This window comes from Diadema antillarum, unplaced genomic scaffold, assembly GCF_040938485.1.
Source record: "Diadema antillarum isolate AM-2024a unplaced genomic scaffold, OU_Dant_1.0 seq00001517_RagTag, whole genome shotgun sequence".
In the NCBI taxonomy this organism is placed as follows: domain Eukaryota; kingdom Metazoa; phylum Echinodermata; class Echinoidea; order Diadematoida; family Diadematidae; genus Diadema; species Diadema antillarum.
The window spans coordinates 516,024-534,102 of NW_027272249.1; the positions used below are offsets into that span (position 1 = coordinate 516,024).

At 37.2% G+C, this 18,079-nt stretch overlaps 1 protein-coding gene across 1 annotated transcript; it reads left to right on the forward strand.

Annotated features, from left to right (window-relative positions):
• The first annotated feature begins 548 nt into the window (after positions 1-548).
• LOC139710259 (uncharacterized) lies at positions 549-16,370 on the forward strand. The gene is made up of 8 exons (XM_071622190.1): positions 549-601; positions 886-1,326; positions 4,312-4,410; positions 5,325-5,374; positions 11,852-12,043; positions 12,894-13,100; positions 14,181-14,372; positions 15,999-16,370. Exons 1-8 carry the CDS (start codon positions 553-555, stop codon positions 16,257-16,259), a joined length of 1,491 nt encoding a protein of 496 aa, XP_071478291.1. The 5' UTR covers positions 549-552; the 3' UTR covers positions 16,260-16,370.
• The last annotated feature ends 1,709 nt before the right edge of the window (positions 16,371-18,079 follow it).

The window sequence follows — 18,079 nt, forward strand, 5'->3', positions numbered from 1 at the left end:
GAAGTACAGTGTCTATTGAAGCACTTAATCTTTACCAAGCTGTGCTGGCTGTGCAATGAATGGGACAAAAAAAAAACAGGATGTAAATCACCGGAGTAACAACAATGAAGGGATTATCAGTTTGAATTGAAATTGATTATACCTTCTTAACACATTCTGTCCTTAATTAACGCCAACTTTCAAAGCAGTAGAGCCATCCTTTCAAAAGTTATAAGACTTGAAAGTGAAGAGTGTGTACAAGGTTTTTAAGAAATGAAAACGGGACTCTAAAGACTCAGTTAATCACAATATTCTGCCCAATAATGTTCCAGAAAGACGGCTAAAGAGCACACATTGCTGCCCGTTTTATGATCCCAAATTTTAGCATAATGTACAACAAGACTTGCTCTTTCAGAAAATATGAAAAAGTCAACATCGGCTCGGTTGACCCATTTCACCTATTTTCAGTCCTCACACAAAATCAGTGTGTGCGACTCTTTGTTCGTTTTGTGGTGCTCGGTCACATATTAACACTTTTTTTTTTCATATTTCAGCCGTGACGTCCGGTACACAATGGCTCTGCACCTATTCCTTTGCCTATTAGCATCACTTGGTCCAACAGGTATACTGTGCTTTGTAGCTCACGACAATCTTATTTCTGTTTCCTCGAGTAAATGTTTGTTAATATCAATGTTTTCTATTAACTGATATCTCACGATCAGCACTGCCTGACTTAGAGTTATGTTATACCTACAATTTATATCATTAGCACTTGATTTCATGTCCTTATATTCTGATCTAAGAATTGTTTACTCAATTGGAGACATAACAGCTGAGCATTAAGAAATATGTATACCTTTTTTTTAAATTGTGTATTCTACTCATTTCCATTCTTATTGTCTGCAGCGATGTCATTTCCGTATACAATGATGTCAGTTACGTTGGGAGAGACACTGATTATGAAATGCAATCAAAAATTTGGAGAAAACACCGACGCCCGTTTCTGGAAGTCGTCAATCGGCTCAAATCAGTCAATATCAACATGTGTCAACGAAACACTCTCCGATTTGGTAACGCAGTGGCCTAGTGACGGAGTACTACTGTACAGTGACCTTATACCATTAGACTTTAAAAGTCGACTCGCTGCCACAGCGGTATTTGATCTCATAATCCAGAATGCTTCCATTCTAGACAGCGGCTGCTTTACATGTGGACAAGTTAACCAAAAGCAGGAGGAACAACTCGACGACCCAATTGTTGTTATTGTCAATCAAGGTGAAAACGGTGATGTCATTAAACATGATGAAAGGGATGGCACTGACAGTGACGACAATGGGTTTAAACAAGGTACAGTATGTTGATATCTGATTGACTGTTGCGTGTTGATCAGAATATATTGATTCTTTGGTATTGTGATATTTACTTTGAAAAATTACAGCCTAATTTTGATTGTGCATGTATCTCTCCAGATTCATTGATAAATGATCATAATTGTCGATATTAAGTGTGTCGAAGGCGGCATTTCGGAGTGAATGACACGATTCCCAGAAAAACTTTTCAGCTGTAAGAAATGAATTGTCATTTATTCATTGGCTAGTTATTATGATGTCTTATCATGGATGAATGACTTTCACCTTACACGCATTTTTGCAGACTGCTATCTGAGAACATTACAAACCTGGGATGTTGGGAGCAGCTTAAGGCCTTTGATGGGGGCATGGTGTCCATCATTTGCCCATTCAATAACACTGTAAAGAATACCTGACAATATTCAGAAAAGTTGACTGTCTGCACACATTCAAAGAATACGAAAAATGAATGTAAACTCTGCCCTCCCCCTTCAATTCCCGCTCAACCCTATATGGATCTACTTTGAGAAACATTGAGTTCATGACTGTGAGCGCTGGCTTATACATTTAGGCAGAGTATTGCAAGATTTACTTCTTTTCGTTCATTTTTAAGGGGGGTTGGGGGTCCTTGTAAAAAAGAATACTAATTGTCTCCTTCGTTATAATACACTGGATTTGGTGACAAATTCGACCTCGTGTTTTCCAGAAGAATGAAGAAAATGATTATGATGTTCCACCCCTCCCCCTCCGCCTACCCCTGGATCTCCCATGAACCAAGCAGAACCTAGAGTCACCAATTTCCATACTTATAGCACTAACTTAGATTATCTCCTGTGGTTCTAGATAGAACCACACATGGCTGCCTGTACTGCACAGGACACTCACTGGTCCCCTCCACGCTACATTCAGAGTGATGGATCCTGTCGGGGAATAGAAGTAGAAGTAGAAGTAGAAGTAGAAAAAGACGATTTATAAAGAGTAATTGAATTTGAGGTCTTAGCTTCCCCTATGCCCTGGAGAGCACTCAGTACCTCTTGGCTCCATCAGGTTGGGATTGATGTTCATTTGCACAAATACATCTCCCTGGTGATAATACTGCCCAAATGTGGGAAAAATCTGACCATGCGTTTTCAAAAAGAAGATGAAAATGTGAAGAATGACCCTAATTTTGTCCCCCCCCCCCCCTTCACGGCTAGTCCCACCTCACCCACTCTACCACAAACAAATTTGGAAGTGTGCTGTTATTAATAACATTACCGTCGCTAACCACTATATTGTTTGGGAAAAGGAGATCCATACAGATCCCTTTATTTGCTATCTGTTTGTGGGGTTGTCTGTCTCTCCCCCTCACCGGCCCCCAATTGGGGATGATCATTGTCGTGGCGGGTAACATTAATTGTTTCAACTGAATAAATGTTCAAGCTATTGTACCGTTTCACTGTACTGGGTGTATTACTGTAACAGTGAAACGACAGAAGGGCTTTTTACACTTGTAAATTTTTGCTTAGCCCCGGACCAACGGTGGGGCTAAGGGGGGGGGGGGGGGGGGGGGGCCTTAGCCCCACCGTTGGTACGGGACTATCCTTAGCCCACTTTCTGTTTACACTCGTTTTTGCCAAAGTGGGCTAGCCCCACCGATAGTACGGTACTATCTGGCCCTGCAAAATAGCAGGGGTTAGCACCGCAATTGCGGTGCCAAGCAAGTGAGTGTAAACAGAACGAAAAAATAATCCTGGGCTAAGCGACGGAGACGAAGTCCGACCCTCACTGACCAATCAGAAACGAGGTAATCAAGTGCTGCCGGTGCGTGCGTGTACGTGTACAGTACACAGCGTAATTATGAATATTCATGTGGTTTGGAAAGTCCGGGGCTAAGAAATACGAGTGTAAAAAGGTCAGTTTTCTCCTTAGCCCCGGACAAGAGATAGTACGGGACTAATTGGCGAGTGTAAAAAGCTGAAAAAATTGGTACGGGACTAACGATAGTCCTGGGTCAGAGAAAGTCCGGGGTTAAGAAACACAAGTGTAAAAAGCCCTAGAGTGGACTAAGAATACCAACTGGAGGTGATTAATGTGCTCTCATTTCACTGTTGTACGAATAAAACTTACTCCCGAGAATAATACTATACACAGCAACGAATGTGCTTTTACCACAACTGCATGCATGGGTACGAGAAAAAAAAGTGGATAATTTTGTAAGCCTGTTTCCTAATGTTTTGGACGTAATGCATTTTTTCTTTCATTGCGAACATATTTTTCAGTACAGTTGAAAATGTTACTGCACAACTTGAGTTCTTCATATGTACCAATTTTGTTGTAACTCAACTGGCTTGAAAACTGGAGAACTATCTTCAAGCGTGTAACCTGGTTTAGGGAGAATAATTATGCAATAACCATGGTAACACACTTTTTGCAGCTGTTGAACACTGTGTCTTAATCATCTTCACCTGACCTCAACATGGATGCCAGAATTAATTTGAAGCTCTTGAAAACTGTAGAAGTAGTTCGATGTTCACACATAGCTGGTTTTCAAGCTACAATGTACTTTTACCATGGCAATGCACTTTTTGCTGATTGTGAAAAGAGGCGTTTTTCTATTAACTGGATTTAGCACGTTTTGGAAACAAAGTCATTTCAATGTCTTAGAATGAACATCTTTGTGCATTAAACTTCATTAAACTGGAAGTGTCAGTTGCGGCCACTGAGATGAAAAAAAAAAGATTAGAGCCAAAAAAAAAGAAGAAGCAGTAAATACAAACTAAATAGTTTAAAAAAACGGTTAACAATGGATTAAACGGGTTTTGCAAACGATCTTTCCGTATGCATCTTAATAGCAAGATAACTTTTAACAACTTTTCATAACCAAACAACGACAATACACACACTGTAATGCATGTGCATGTGTTTAACTTCAGCTTTTGTCCATGGAAATGGCGTTTCATTCCTAAATATTTTTTCTTCGCTTCTGTTTCCTCTTGTATAGGGTCAAATAGGGAGAGACTTTCAACGGCGTTATGGATATTTCTAAGTATCGTTGCCTTAGCGTTTATCACTGCCGTGATTGTCGTGACTTTTATCAGAGGTAAGTTTGATACTCCTATAGTTGCGAGAGGGATACGTGAAAAGAATCAGTGCTGTCCAGGGGAAAGATTATGATAGAAAACAGAAAACAATATAACATATATATGATATAAACAACAGAAATCATATAGGAGCGAACATAAAATAAAGATATATTTTACTCTTATATGTATAACATATCATTCAGTAAGTACATTACGCAGAGTATACTTTCTTCTTAAAATGTCAATTCAATTTTGTCGTAGAGTTATCGTACATTTTCCTGGCTTCCCTGCTTTTTTATAATCCTTTATCATCTTAAAAACATTGCAGTTACTGTCGCAAGATGGAAGATATTATTCTTAAACACACTCGCAAACATGTGTACCCATCCAACAATTGGGATCAGAAGTCTCACAATATGAAACAATAACTAAACTTTAGAATTCGTTGATTTTATTTCAAAAATCGGGAAGAATCATCCGAATATGTAAAAGCTCGCTTAATCAATTTTGTTCTATTCGTATGGTAATTCAACTCTTTCTGTTGTTTTGTTGTTGTTGTTGTATTGTTTGTTTTTTGCATTCCTGTGCTTGTACAAAAAAAAAAAAGTCAACACAGAATGGTAGACGCATTACAAGCGCCTTTGAGTAAGTCTGTGCATGCGTGTTATCTGACAGTTTTACCAACATCTATACAAAAATAGTTAAAATGCTTATAACTAATATACTGAAAACATGAACCTCGTGTAAAAACGTGATAAAAGTCTTCTTGTCAGCTTGCTCCCAGCTCGGCCTTTTGAGAAATTTCAAACATCCCTGTGGTGTATTAACTATCTCACCAGTACATGATCAGAAATAATGATAGTTTGACACCTTTCAATTTTTGCTCTTATAGCTTATATCTAAGTACGTTTTTGTTCATGTGTCTGTGCAGTTACAGGCCGGTCAATGCATCCTATCCGATGGAATCTTCATATGACCAAGGTAGGGATAAAAAAAGAACAGCAACAATATCAAACCAACCACCACAACATAAACAAGAGCATATCCTCTTTAAACTGAATTGATACTTGATACTCGTATAGCAAAAACAAAAAACAAACAACAAACAAACAAAACAAAACAAAAGAAGTAGTTAGTTGTTTTGCAATAAAGATTACTATATGCTTTCATGACAGCTGGGAAAAAGCCGTGGTACTGAGAAGAATCGTCGCTTTGAAGCACGAGCCAATGACAGTAGTCTTTACTTTTTTCTTTGTTAGGTATCCTGTGATGAAAATCCGTGATCCCTTTAGCTTTGCACGATTGGTGATGATTTCCTGTCTCTTTCTGAAGCCTGTTAGTTTTACGATGATCGATTGTGGGCGGGGATTGTGTGTGGATTAGCGACCAGACTGTGAGCCAGACTCACGATTGCCTCCAGTCCGATGGGATCGGTGGATGTCTTTCACATCCAGGGACACACCCAGCTTGGACTAAATGACCTCGGTGACCAGCGTGTCGGTATTCTCTCCTTTCTTTTCATCCAGACGAAAGATCCGGGGACATGAGCATTCAGAATAGTGTTCCAGGTTATCAAAGTATTGTGTTCTTTAAAATCTGCTGATGTCTTTCTTCTGGTGAATTACCTTTTCGCCAAGCCTTTAAACCTCTTATCCTTCTTTTCCAGGTTTTTTTTTTTTTTTTTTTTTTTTTTTTTTTAGGAAGACATCCCCTTGCACTTGCTTGATACTCGAGAGGAGCTGATTGAGTTTCTTCACAATGACATGTCATAGTCCAGCGGATATAGAAAAGAAAATCATGCACTTAATGGTAAAGGCACCATTCTTGGTACACATGTACATGATGCCAATACAAGTCATTTCTGATACGGAAGCCACTCTGATTCTCCCTTTGGCGGCCGTGGCGGCCATTTTTCAAAATGGCCGCCATGTGATATAGCAATGCTGTGTATTTTGGAAACTATAAGTCGTTTGTCGTGATTCTCGTACCAAAGTATAGGTTTTGAGGGTCAAGGATTCCAATAAAACAATTTTTAAGAGGATAAAATCATGGCAACCTACTTATTGGCAGCCATTTTTAAAAAAATATGGCCACGGTGCTACATATAACATATCCTTAAAACCTATGGACAAAGGGTCATGACTCTGGTACCAACTTATATGTTTTTGGGGTCAAGGATTCCGATAGATTCAACTGTCAGTGAATATGAATCGTTTCATCCTACGTTTTGGCGGCCATTTTAATAAATACGGCTGCCATACAATAGATAATGAATATTGTATATCTTCGAATTCAAAAGATATATAATCACGATTCAAGTGTAAAAGTATAGTTTTTGGGTGGTTTTCAATATAATGATGTTTTAGCAAAGTGAGGTTCATCACATCCTTTGTTTTGGCGGCCATTTAATAAATATGGCCTCCCTCCAGTTATATAGCGTACGAGTGTTATGAAATCGGGATGCCCATTGTGGATTGATTCTGGTGTAAACGTTTGTTTTAGGGGTCAACAATTACTTGTTCACTCATTTTTAGTATTCTAATGTGGAACATCTGGCCGTAGTTAACTTTGTAAGCATTTTGGAAAATATGCTCAACTTCCTTTATAAATAGGATTTCTGTGTGTACAGTGTATGTGAAAAAACATGATCTTCACAATTTCATGTCTGAAGTACATATTAATCAAGATTATACATTTTCTAGAAATATAGACTCTCGCTTTCTCTGGTCCCTGGACTATGGAATGAAAATCATAGTTTCCAACCAATATAGTACATCTGTTTTCTTTGAAAACATGACACTAAGTGTGAGAACACTTCTAAAACTTCTTGGGTCACTTACATCAAATGTAAACACACTATATGTATGTCTATAAAATCCATGATTGACCAGGCTGTTCTGATACTTATAACTACACTGAATCTGATACATCAAACGATAAAGTATATGGTGGCAGTGGGCAGGTCCTTCTGGTCCTGTATGGGTAGAGAGACGTCCCCGCCCTCCACGAGTCTCCCGCTGACTTGCGGGCAGTTTTTTTTGGTTAATCAAAGGCTAGGGAGTAAACCTTATCCAAATCCGGAGCGGAACCCCTAAGGCGGTTAGGCGTTGTAGTTCATCATCTCTCCGGCAAATATAGTATACAAATATACTTGGCCTTCAGAGTTTCTTGTTAAAACTATGGGCAGTGGTGACTCCAAACTAGTACTATTCACTTCGGGGCTGCGCCCCTCAGTGAATAGTACTAGTTTGGAGTCACCTCTGCCCATAGTTTTAACAAGAAACTCGAAACTAGGCAAAGTATATTTATCTTATATTTTGGATAAAAAATTTGAATAAAAAGTGAAAATCATTTTATATAGGCCCTAGGCTTTATAGCCGCACTGCGGCGGCAGCGCAGCGCCTGCAATACGCAACAGTGCGAGAGATCGGAAATTGAAAAACGTAGTAGCCGTGGCACCGCCAGAGTTGCCCGTCGCATGTATCCAAGCGCTCGTATGGCCGCTGCAAACCTGAACACTAGAATTCGGGACCGGACGGGGACGGGTACACTTGATTGTAAAGAAGGGTGATTACTATTTGCAAAACGTCGTCATAAAAGTGACATCATTTTGCAAATAGTACTTCATGGAGTGTCAAACACACCAACACTCTAAAATAGTTCAAAATATCTACGATCACGTGAAGCTCTTTTAACCAATCAATGGAAGACAAATTTTTGATCCAAAATATAATAGGTATTATACAATACATCTTTATAGGTTTACACCTAATTGTCATTTGCAGCTCCACATAAGTCTACTAGCAAAATATAAACTACAAGAACAATTATGCTAATTTATGAATTTAAGGAAAACCTCAAAGAAATACAACTTTTTCGGTTCATAGTTATTGGAAGATAAAACTGCAGAATAAGATATTCAGTAAATCGATCTTACTTACCAGCACCAGTAGAAATACTGAAGACGTTCTCTAAAGCGCACCTGCATCTACATGTATATGTGACCGTGCACCTCAAAAGGAACATAAAGTCGCACACACTGATTTTGCGTGAGGACTGAAAATATGTGAAATGGGTCAAACTAGCCGAACTTGACTTTTTCATATTTTCTGAAAGAGCGGGTCTTCTTTTACATTATGCTAAAATTTGGTATCATAAAACGGGCAGGAAAGTGTGTTTTTTAGCAGTTTATCTCGAATATTTTTGGTAGAATAGTGGGATTAGGTGTGTCTTTAGAATCCCTTTTTCATTTCTGAAAAACCTTGTCCACGCTCTTCACTTTCAACTCTAATAACTTTTGAGCGGATAGTACTACTGCTTTGAAAGTTGGCTTATGGACATAATGTGTTAATGAGGCCTGCTTAATTTCAGTTTAATCTGATAATCCCTTTATTGTTGTTACTCTGGTGGTTTACTTCCTGTGTTTTGTCCCATTCATCGCATAGCCAGCACGGTTTGGAAAAGACTAAGCGCTTGAACAGACACTCTACTGCAGAGCCTCTTTTCTCTGTTCACACTTTTCCTGAGTTTGTGCTTTCTTTCCAATATTTAGATAGGTTAGGAGAGTCCATTTGATTTGAGTTATACATCATTTTAAAGCTTAAAGTCTGCTCTTTCAGAATATGGTCTTAACAAAAAATTCATGTCTGGCGACTTTTTGTTTGTTTTGAGATGCAGGGTCACATATATGCATTCACGTTCATCACCGCTCATCAGTGGATGATCAAGAACAATAATTGTTTTGGATTGTCAGAGCTAATTCGATTCCTTCATATGATTCCTTATAATTTTGTTTAACAGTTTTGACAAGGTCATACTATGAAATAATGAACAAGAACTGAAAACAAACACTAGAAATCAGTAGGTCTATGCATCCAAAATTGTGGGGAAGGTCTTCTATTCTATTCTCACCATTTTATTCTACCGTTGATATTCGACATAATTATCTTTAGTATTCCAGGTATGCAACAATTGTACTTATGTGATGTTCAATACCTACTTGTGCATAGTGAATGTGATAGAGGTATGGTCAATCAACAACAATCAATGAACAATAAAGAGCTAAACGCCGCAACAACATAGGAGGTTCATTTACCAATAATAGGTGAACGATTCTTGTCAATGGGACAATACATATGGCAAGTGAGGGTGTATATAATATATTTACAGGGTGGCCCCTCAGAAAATGGAAACGAATATTTTTCCAAAACCAAAACGAAATTGTCTAATTAGGTTGAGTACTTTTCTTTCTAAACATGTTTTTGTTGAACATTAATTTCTTACTCTATTTCATCAAAGCTCTGCAACGGAGACTACCCAACAGTTGAAGGTCAATTTTCGACAATAATCCTATTCAAGCATTCCACATTGTGATGTGCAGCCTCAATTCTTTGTTAGTCTCCCAAGGCAGTGGCTTTTGTTCGATGCTGAAATTTGTTGAATTGAGCTAAGAAATTTACGCTCGACCCGTCTTTACAAAAATATCTGTAGAATGAAAACTGTGTGTGTGTGTGTGTGTGTGTGTGTGTGTGTGTTTGTGTGCATACTCTATGTAGTGCGGCAGTCATATTTATCAAAATGGACATGAAAACGAAATGTGTTAGTTCTATTCATCAACAAAATATATGCTTGTTTAAAATCATTGACCCCAATTAGTTTCAAAGACGTACAGTCTAGTATAGGTGGCCATGTTTTGAAATGGCAGCCAAAACATAGGATGTGATGGTTGTATACACGAAAAGATGTATCCATTTAAATAATTCAACCTCAAAAACATATTTTTGTACCAGAATCATGAAGATGCATCCTTTGGTTTTAAAGGCATATGAATAGAATGTAGAGCGGCAGCCATGTTTAACTGGAGGGAGGCCATATCTATTAAATGGCCGCCAAAACAAAGGATGTGATGAACCTATTCACTTTGCTAAAACATTATTATACTAAAAACCTTCACCCCAAATCTATACTTTTACACTTGAATCGTGATTATATATCTTTTGAGTTCGAAGATATACAAAAATCATTATCTGTTATATGGCAGCTATATTTATCAAAATGGCCGCCAAAACGTGGGATGAAACGATTCATATTCACTTACAGTTGAATTTATCGGAGTCCTTGACCCAAAAAACATATAAGTTGGTAAAAGAGTCATTACCATTTGTCCATACGTTTTAAGGATATGTTATATCTAGCATGGTGGCCACATTTTTTTCAAAATGGCCGTCAATAAGTAGGTTGCCATGATTTTATCCTCTTAAAAATTAATTCAATGGAATCCTTGACCCTCAAAACCTATACTTTGGTACAAGAATCACGACAATCGGACTTATAGTTTCCAAAATACACAGCATTGCTATATCACATGGCGGCCATTTTTCCACGGCCGCCACAGGCAGAATCAGTGTGGCTTCCATATCAGAAATGACTTGTATTGGCATCATGTACATGTGTACCAAATATGGTGCTTTTACCATAATGTGCATGATTCACCCTATATGTGCTCTATATCCGCTGGACTGTCAGTTTTGCTTTCCTGGAAGTGAATAAGCTTTTTGTTATTCACCAGATCAGCCATCACTAACTTTGAGTAGCGATGGCAGCAGATTGTCTGGTAGTGGTACTCGTTGAAGCTTCACGGGCATAGTGAATGGGAAGAGTAACAACCAGGTGAACAATAATAGAAGCATAATGTGGGTTGGTCTACTGAGCAAGTCGGGTATTCACAGGTGATCAGGAGAAAACGTCGGCTACAAGAATTACATTTTCTGACTGAGTCTCATACGATAATGTCTGTACAATTTACATCTCAGAGTTGGAACGTGTCACTGACCGAGTCACGGTATATCGACTTACTTGAGAGTCGAATTTCCAATACAAGTTTACTCCAATTCCTTAAGTATCACGAATTAATTTTTGCCCACGTAGATTGAGAATTATTCAAAAGAGTTCGGTGAATGAAATGCGTTGGTGATGTCGAGTGACCAATGACATGATATAAAGCAATTTGAGAGCAACTGAAGAGTAACTGGAGAGCAACTAGAGAGCAGGTACACTTGGGAAAATGAATTCCACAGTTATAAATGTTAAGGCCTGCACAGTCAAAATTTGGCAAAGTCCGTTGTGGGATAATCTATGGTGCCACAGATGCGTCATGCTCTTTAAGTTTGTAGTGCCTTGGCAGATTTCTAACTTCTCCAACATTGTTTTCCGGCGGTCAGGTGCTGGCAGTGGGGATGACGTTCGAGTTGGAATGTTTTGAGGGCATGGAAGTAAAATCTGTATAGTTTGTCAAATTTAAAGTAGAAAATTATTGACCTTGTGAAATAGGTCATTCATGGGTATTCACGTTTTATTTTGAGAAAACTGTTTTCTACGTGTAATGTTTACTCAATCATGCACTGTGCCTTTGCTTATTCTTGCAGTCATATGTATGCATCATCATATTGCTATTTGCAGATTAACGCTGTGTTAGAAGATCTGACATCAAAACATATATTCGAATGGACTGCCGCGTATTTGAAAGAACTGGAAGAAAACACTATGACCAAAAGGGATATTCTTCACCATATCAACGGTTATCTGAGACGTAACAATGACCGAAAGCATAACGAAGTCGTCCACATCGAAACATCCAGTGAAATTCCTAGGGTATGTAAGCCTATTTCTTCATAGAGGCTATCTTCTATCACGGTAGACGTTAATCGCGTTAAAAAAATGAAATTGTATAGATCTGAGGTGCCGATTTGACATGGAAGCAAATAACGAGGCTCTTATCACTTGGGTGAGCATAGCGATGCTTTTGTCAAATGCTGGTATGGACTGTTATTCACCTTAAACCCTTTCATTGTATTGGGATTGAGGTCTCTTGATTCATGAGTCACATGTGTGTCTGTGTGTGTGTGGGGGGGGGGGGGAGGGGTGGGCTGTTCATGTATGCCTGAGATAACGAATTTTGATGGGTGCAAAGACAGATATCATACTATACAGTTAATCACAATATACGATCACAGTTTCTTATTCCCGGGGAAAAATGAAAAGTGTTATTTACATGAGGATTGCTGGGTCGTTCTCTTAGTGTTTCAATAAAACTTTATGCGAATGTGACGTCTTCTTTTCTTAGCGTAATTCCACTTCTGTCAAACCTGAGTGTAAAACAACAAGTTTTTTTTTTTCGGACAGAAAGTTAGATTGATGCAAATAAAACGTATAAATGACAAATATTTCAATAATGGGGATTACTAGTCCAATAAAACCCATATTTCAAGAAAATGGCCACAGTTTACGACACTGTAGTCACCTTTTTATGACGGTAATGTTTACCACTTATGCACTTACAATGTTCGTTAAAGTTTTTTTTTTTTGTATTTAAAGAATGAATCTAGATAGATTATTTTTTTAAAATACCAATGAGATTGATCACCATTTTCCTGACCTTGGTATACCGGTCACTTTCTCTTGATAACCTCCTCTCTACGTGTTCAAATGTTACCACATGCAGATACAAAGGCGTCTCGAAGACTTCACTGATGAGACCCTGAAATCACAGGTGGCACACGGTAGAACTGAAAATGACGTGATTTTTTCTCTCTTCTGCACTGCGTCTTTGGCTGGGATGGCAACGTATGAACATCGGAAAAAGTGCACCGTGACACTTAAGTTGCTAGAACCATGTGACACTCTCGATTCGGAAGCTGCTCCTTTGTTTGTAAGTCACAAGTTTCTTCATTGCCCATTGTTTATCAGTCGAAAATTCCATATCAACGTTTTCATCATTAAATATAAGTATACCAGCTTATATTCCACATGAAACATTTCTCAAGCAATTGTTTGTTTGGTTTTTTTATGCATACGGATTGAGCAAAAGGCTAGCACAAGCAATTGCTAGTTTTTATACATCCGGCCCAATGTGATGAAATTTCGTCATCATAGCACAGGTGAACGTGAATGCACACGATGAATGCAGACACTCTTATCCACATTTTGCGAAATATATAGGAGCATGTCAGGTTCCCATAAGATGACGCTAAGAGAACCACGTCCGTATGGAACGGGTTAAATTGTTTCGCTGATTTCGTAATTGTCATGACCGCTCGAGTGATTAAAACGTTTGTACACATCCTGACCCATTATGAACTGATCTTCACTTATAGCTACATACCAAAACAGCAAAAAGCAAACAAACAAACAAACGAACAACAAATATATAGATAAATAAATAAAATTAAATACAATAAAATAAAAAAATCAAAATGTTTACCATGGAGAATACTCTTGTCTTTAATAAAGTTTACACACGTTACATTAGAAGCCTACCCTCAGTATGGATGTCCGCACATATCTAACCTTCTTTGTTTTGTGGCATTTCAATGTGGAATTAGATATCTATTTTCGTCTTCTTGATTGTTTTTTTTTTTTCATTATCAACTTGATGGTCAATTTCTGCATATCCACCCACCACGGTCCTGAGCATAATTTTATTTTATCCAATGTTAAACATTAGATATGTGTGCTGGACATACGGTAACATCATGACATTTCTCGGCAGTTCACGGGGAAAAAAAATATTAGTGCACTTTCCCCTTTGTTGTGTTACAAGCGCTGTTCCAATTTTGCCTATGAGATGTAATAAAGATATTATGAAGTACGACACATTGTTGATTATTCTAATGCTCTTACTTTCAAGTATTGACTGCGATATTCATAAATTTGACAAAATTACGGTGCAATTACATAATAACGTATATTTGAAGATTAAGATTGAGTCTGTGATTTTACCATCTAACAGGTCACCGAAAATTCTCAGGTTGCCGGGAGCTACCGGTCATTGGTGCTCGAGTATTTCTTTGGTCGCTTGCTCTGGGCTGAGCTTCAAACACTTAGAAAAGAAGATTTGTTGCCAGTTACCAAAAATATTTGCAAGCGAATTCTGGTCTATATGGAATTTCTGAACGACAACATAGACCAAAAACAAGCTACGGTAAGATGATTGTGCTGAGCAGTGCAACTCACATACAAGATAAAGAAGAACTATACATGATTGGCATTAGGGAAAATTCAATGTAGTTATTCTTTCTTAATATGCACTGGCATGATGGCGATGATAATGGAAAAGAGTGACTTCTGCGGGAATATTATTCAAGTATTTCATCCCTACATACAAAGGTACTGCCCCCCCCCCCCCCCCCCCACACACACACGCATTGCTCGAAAGTAAATGAAAGGTATCTGAGAATTGGGTATATTGTTGGTAAGACGTGGCCCTACATGATGAGAATGACTTTATAGTTTGAAACTTCATGCTTCAGCTATTTAGAGACCATTATGAAAATATAATTGTGTGGGAATAGGTAAATCCCTTTGAGATTTTTAAGTCTTGCTAGTTTCAATTCAAGTATACTCTATAACAGACTAATACATCTGTTAAAGTGACTGGAAACCTAAACTTGTTTTCACAAGCAAACGTATATTCCTTCTATTCACATGGTACGTATTTAGTCGAATTTCGTATGTGTTTATGTGTGTATGTATGTGTGAGTGTGTATATGTGTCAGTGTACATTAATGTCATTTTGTAAAAAGAGTTTCATATATATATGTTCTTCAGTATGTCTATATTCGAATCATCAACATAGGCAGACTGATTAATTAATCAAATTTGTCTTAAAATGAGCGATGAATTGATAAATGAATGAATAAATGTGACCCTGCACCACAAAACAAACAAAAAGTCGCCAGACATGCATTTTTAGTTAAGACCATATTCTTAAAGAGCGGACTTTAAGCTTTAAAATGATGTATAACTCAAATAAAATGGACTTTCCTAACCTAACTAAATATTGCAAAGAAAGCACAAACTCAGGAAAAGTGTGAACTGAGAAAAAAAAGGCTCTGAAGTACAGTGTCTATTCAAGCGCTTAATCTTTACCTATTCAGCGCTGGCTGTGCGATGAATGGGACAAAAAACAGGAAGTAAACCACCAGAATGACAACAATGAAGGGATTATCAGATCAAATTGAAATTAAGCATGCCTCATTAACACATTCTGTCCATAATTAATGCCAACCCTCAAAGCAGTAGCATTATCTTTTCACAAGTTATCAGAGTTGAAAGTGAAGAGTGTGTACAAGGTTTTTCAGAGATGAAAAGGGGACTCTAAAGACACACCTAATCACACTATTCTACCAAAAATGTTCGAGATAAACGGCTAAAAAAAAACAAACACACATTCCTGCCCGTTTTATGATCCCAAATTTTAGCACAATGTAAAAGAAGATTTGCTCTTTCAGAAAATATGAAAAAGTCAAGATCGGCTAGGTTGACCCATTTCACTTATTTTCAGTCCTCACGCAAAATCAGTGTGTGCGACTTTTTGTTCGTTTTGTGATGCACGGTCACATATGATTATGAATTAAAGAAACAAGTAAATAAATGAATAAATGATGACATTATTAAAAATAAGAAAAAAATCATAAGAAAATTCATTTGGAAATGCCAAGTGTATTTCATTTGATTGTACATGCAGGTGCCAAGTTGTGTGAGGTAAAATAAATGTTACGTGTTTTTATTTTATTTGTTTAATTCATCTGCTCATTTTCACTTGCAGGACACGACGCTGTTAAGGAAGGTATACATTCCTCCTCCTGGTAGGAAAATGTACGAGAACCTGACATCCTCTGCAGCGGATGGTAGAGATCTGAATGCGCTGAATACCACTTATTTGATTAAACTGATTGCCCGCATGCATGATGACATAAACAAGGAAATTTTGATGTACGATATTCTGCTTAGCGTTATTTTTGCACGGCCGTCGAAACATAAAGCAAAGTTTACGGTAGCAGATGAAACGGACCGAGATGATATTTGAAGTTAGGAGGACAAGATTAAAAAAAAAAATGATAAGATCTAGGGGTCATTTCAGGGACATAACAGTAAATGTAACAATTTTTGCGCAAAAATTACAAATTACTCAAATAACATTTACATGTGCACAAGACATATATATAATAGGCCTATATATATATATATGTATATATATATATATATATATATATATATATATATATACTCAGCAAAAAAAAAAAGATAAACACTTTTTCCAGTTAGTATTTTTCATAGATTTGGATAAAAACCAATGTGTCGTTTACCATATCAAAGATTATCTAATTGGCTATCAACCTGGTCAGTTCATACAAAGGAAAATATTACGCATGAGTGAACACATTCATTTCTGTCCTCCAAGGCAGAAAAGTAAAAATCGCAGAATCGGACATATTGAAATTCATTAGCAATGAGAGACATGAATGAAACAGAAGAAATACGTTTCCGTTCCGTTGTTTCCCTTTATATTCAAAACAAAAACATACTGGGGAAACTGAAGGTGGAACATAAGCATTTTCCATCAATTCAAACTTAAAATGACATATGGAGTAAGCAGCAAAGGTGATAAAATCGGCAGAATTTCTTGATTTTTCCTTTTAAGAAATTTAAGAATGCACGAGACAAATTAAAGAACCAAATATTACTAAAAATGTTCTTCATTTGTAATAACATTTCAAATTCAACTTTCTTTGTTACCATAATTTTTCTCATGTCTTTTGACTGTGGATTTGACAGAAGATTCTTCATTTTCCTCCATTATTTTTTGCCTTCTTTCATCTTTGGAGGGTTACAGAGACATAATTTAGATCATAGGTTGATTTTTGCAGATCAATTTGCATTTCTGTTGTTCTGAATTAATATTTGTCTTTCGTTCTCATTATTCTGTGGAAGAGCAAATACGCTTGAATAACAACTTGTCCATTTTGCATTTTTTTTTTTGTGCCTTGAAAGAGAAAAACGAATGTGTTCACTCATGCGTAAAGTTAACATTTTCATTGACCTAAGTTTATAGCTATTTAAATCATCTTTAACATGGTATATAAAACACCATATTTAGCAAGATAGTTTATGAGAAAGATACACTTGAAAAAGTGTTTACTTTCTTTTTTTGCTGAGTGTATATTAGGACTCAACGCTCACTTTCTTCTCTTCGGGACACTTAAATCTACCGAAGCGAAATATTGATGGCCTAAAGAATCACGTAATGACCCAAAATAAAGTCAAAGAAGATAATAACAATCCATTTCAAATTCACTTTTTTTTTTTCAAATTCAAATGAATGTATTAGAAATTGTCTGCATCGAATATATGTGACACTGCACCTCAAAACAAACAAAAAGTCGCCAGACATGAATTTTTAGTTAAGGCCATATTCTGAAAGAGCAGACTTTAAGCTTTAAAATGATGTATAACTCAAATCAAATGGACTCTCCTAACCTACCTAAATATTGGAAAGAAAGCACAAACTCAGGAAAAGTGTGAATTGAGAAAAGAGGCTCTGAAGTACAGTGTCTATTCAAGCGCTTAATCTTTACCAAACCGTGCTGGCTGTGGAATGAATGGGACAAAAAACAGGAAGTAAACCACCAGAGTAACAACAATGAAGGGATTATCAGATTAAAGTGAAATTAGGCATGCCTCATTAACACATTCTGTCCATAATTAATGTCAACTTTCAAAGCAGTAGCACTATCTTTTCAAAATTCATTAGAGGTGAAAGTGACGAGTGTGGACAAGGTTTTTCGGAAATGAAAAAGGGATTCTAAAAGACACAACTAATCGCACTATTCCACCAAAAATGTTAGA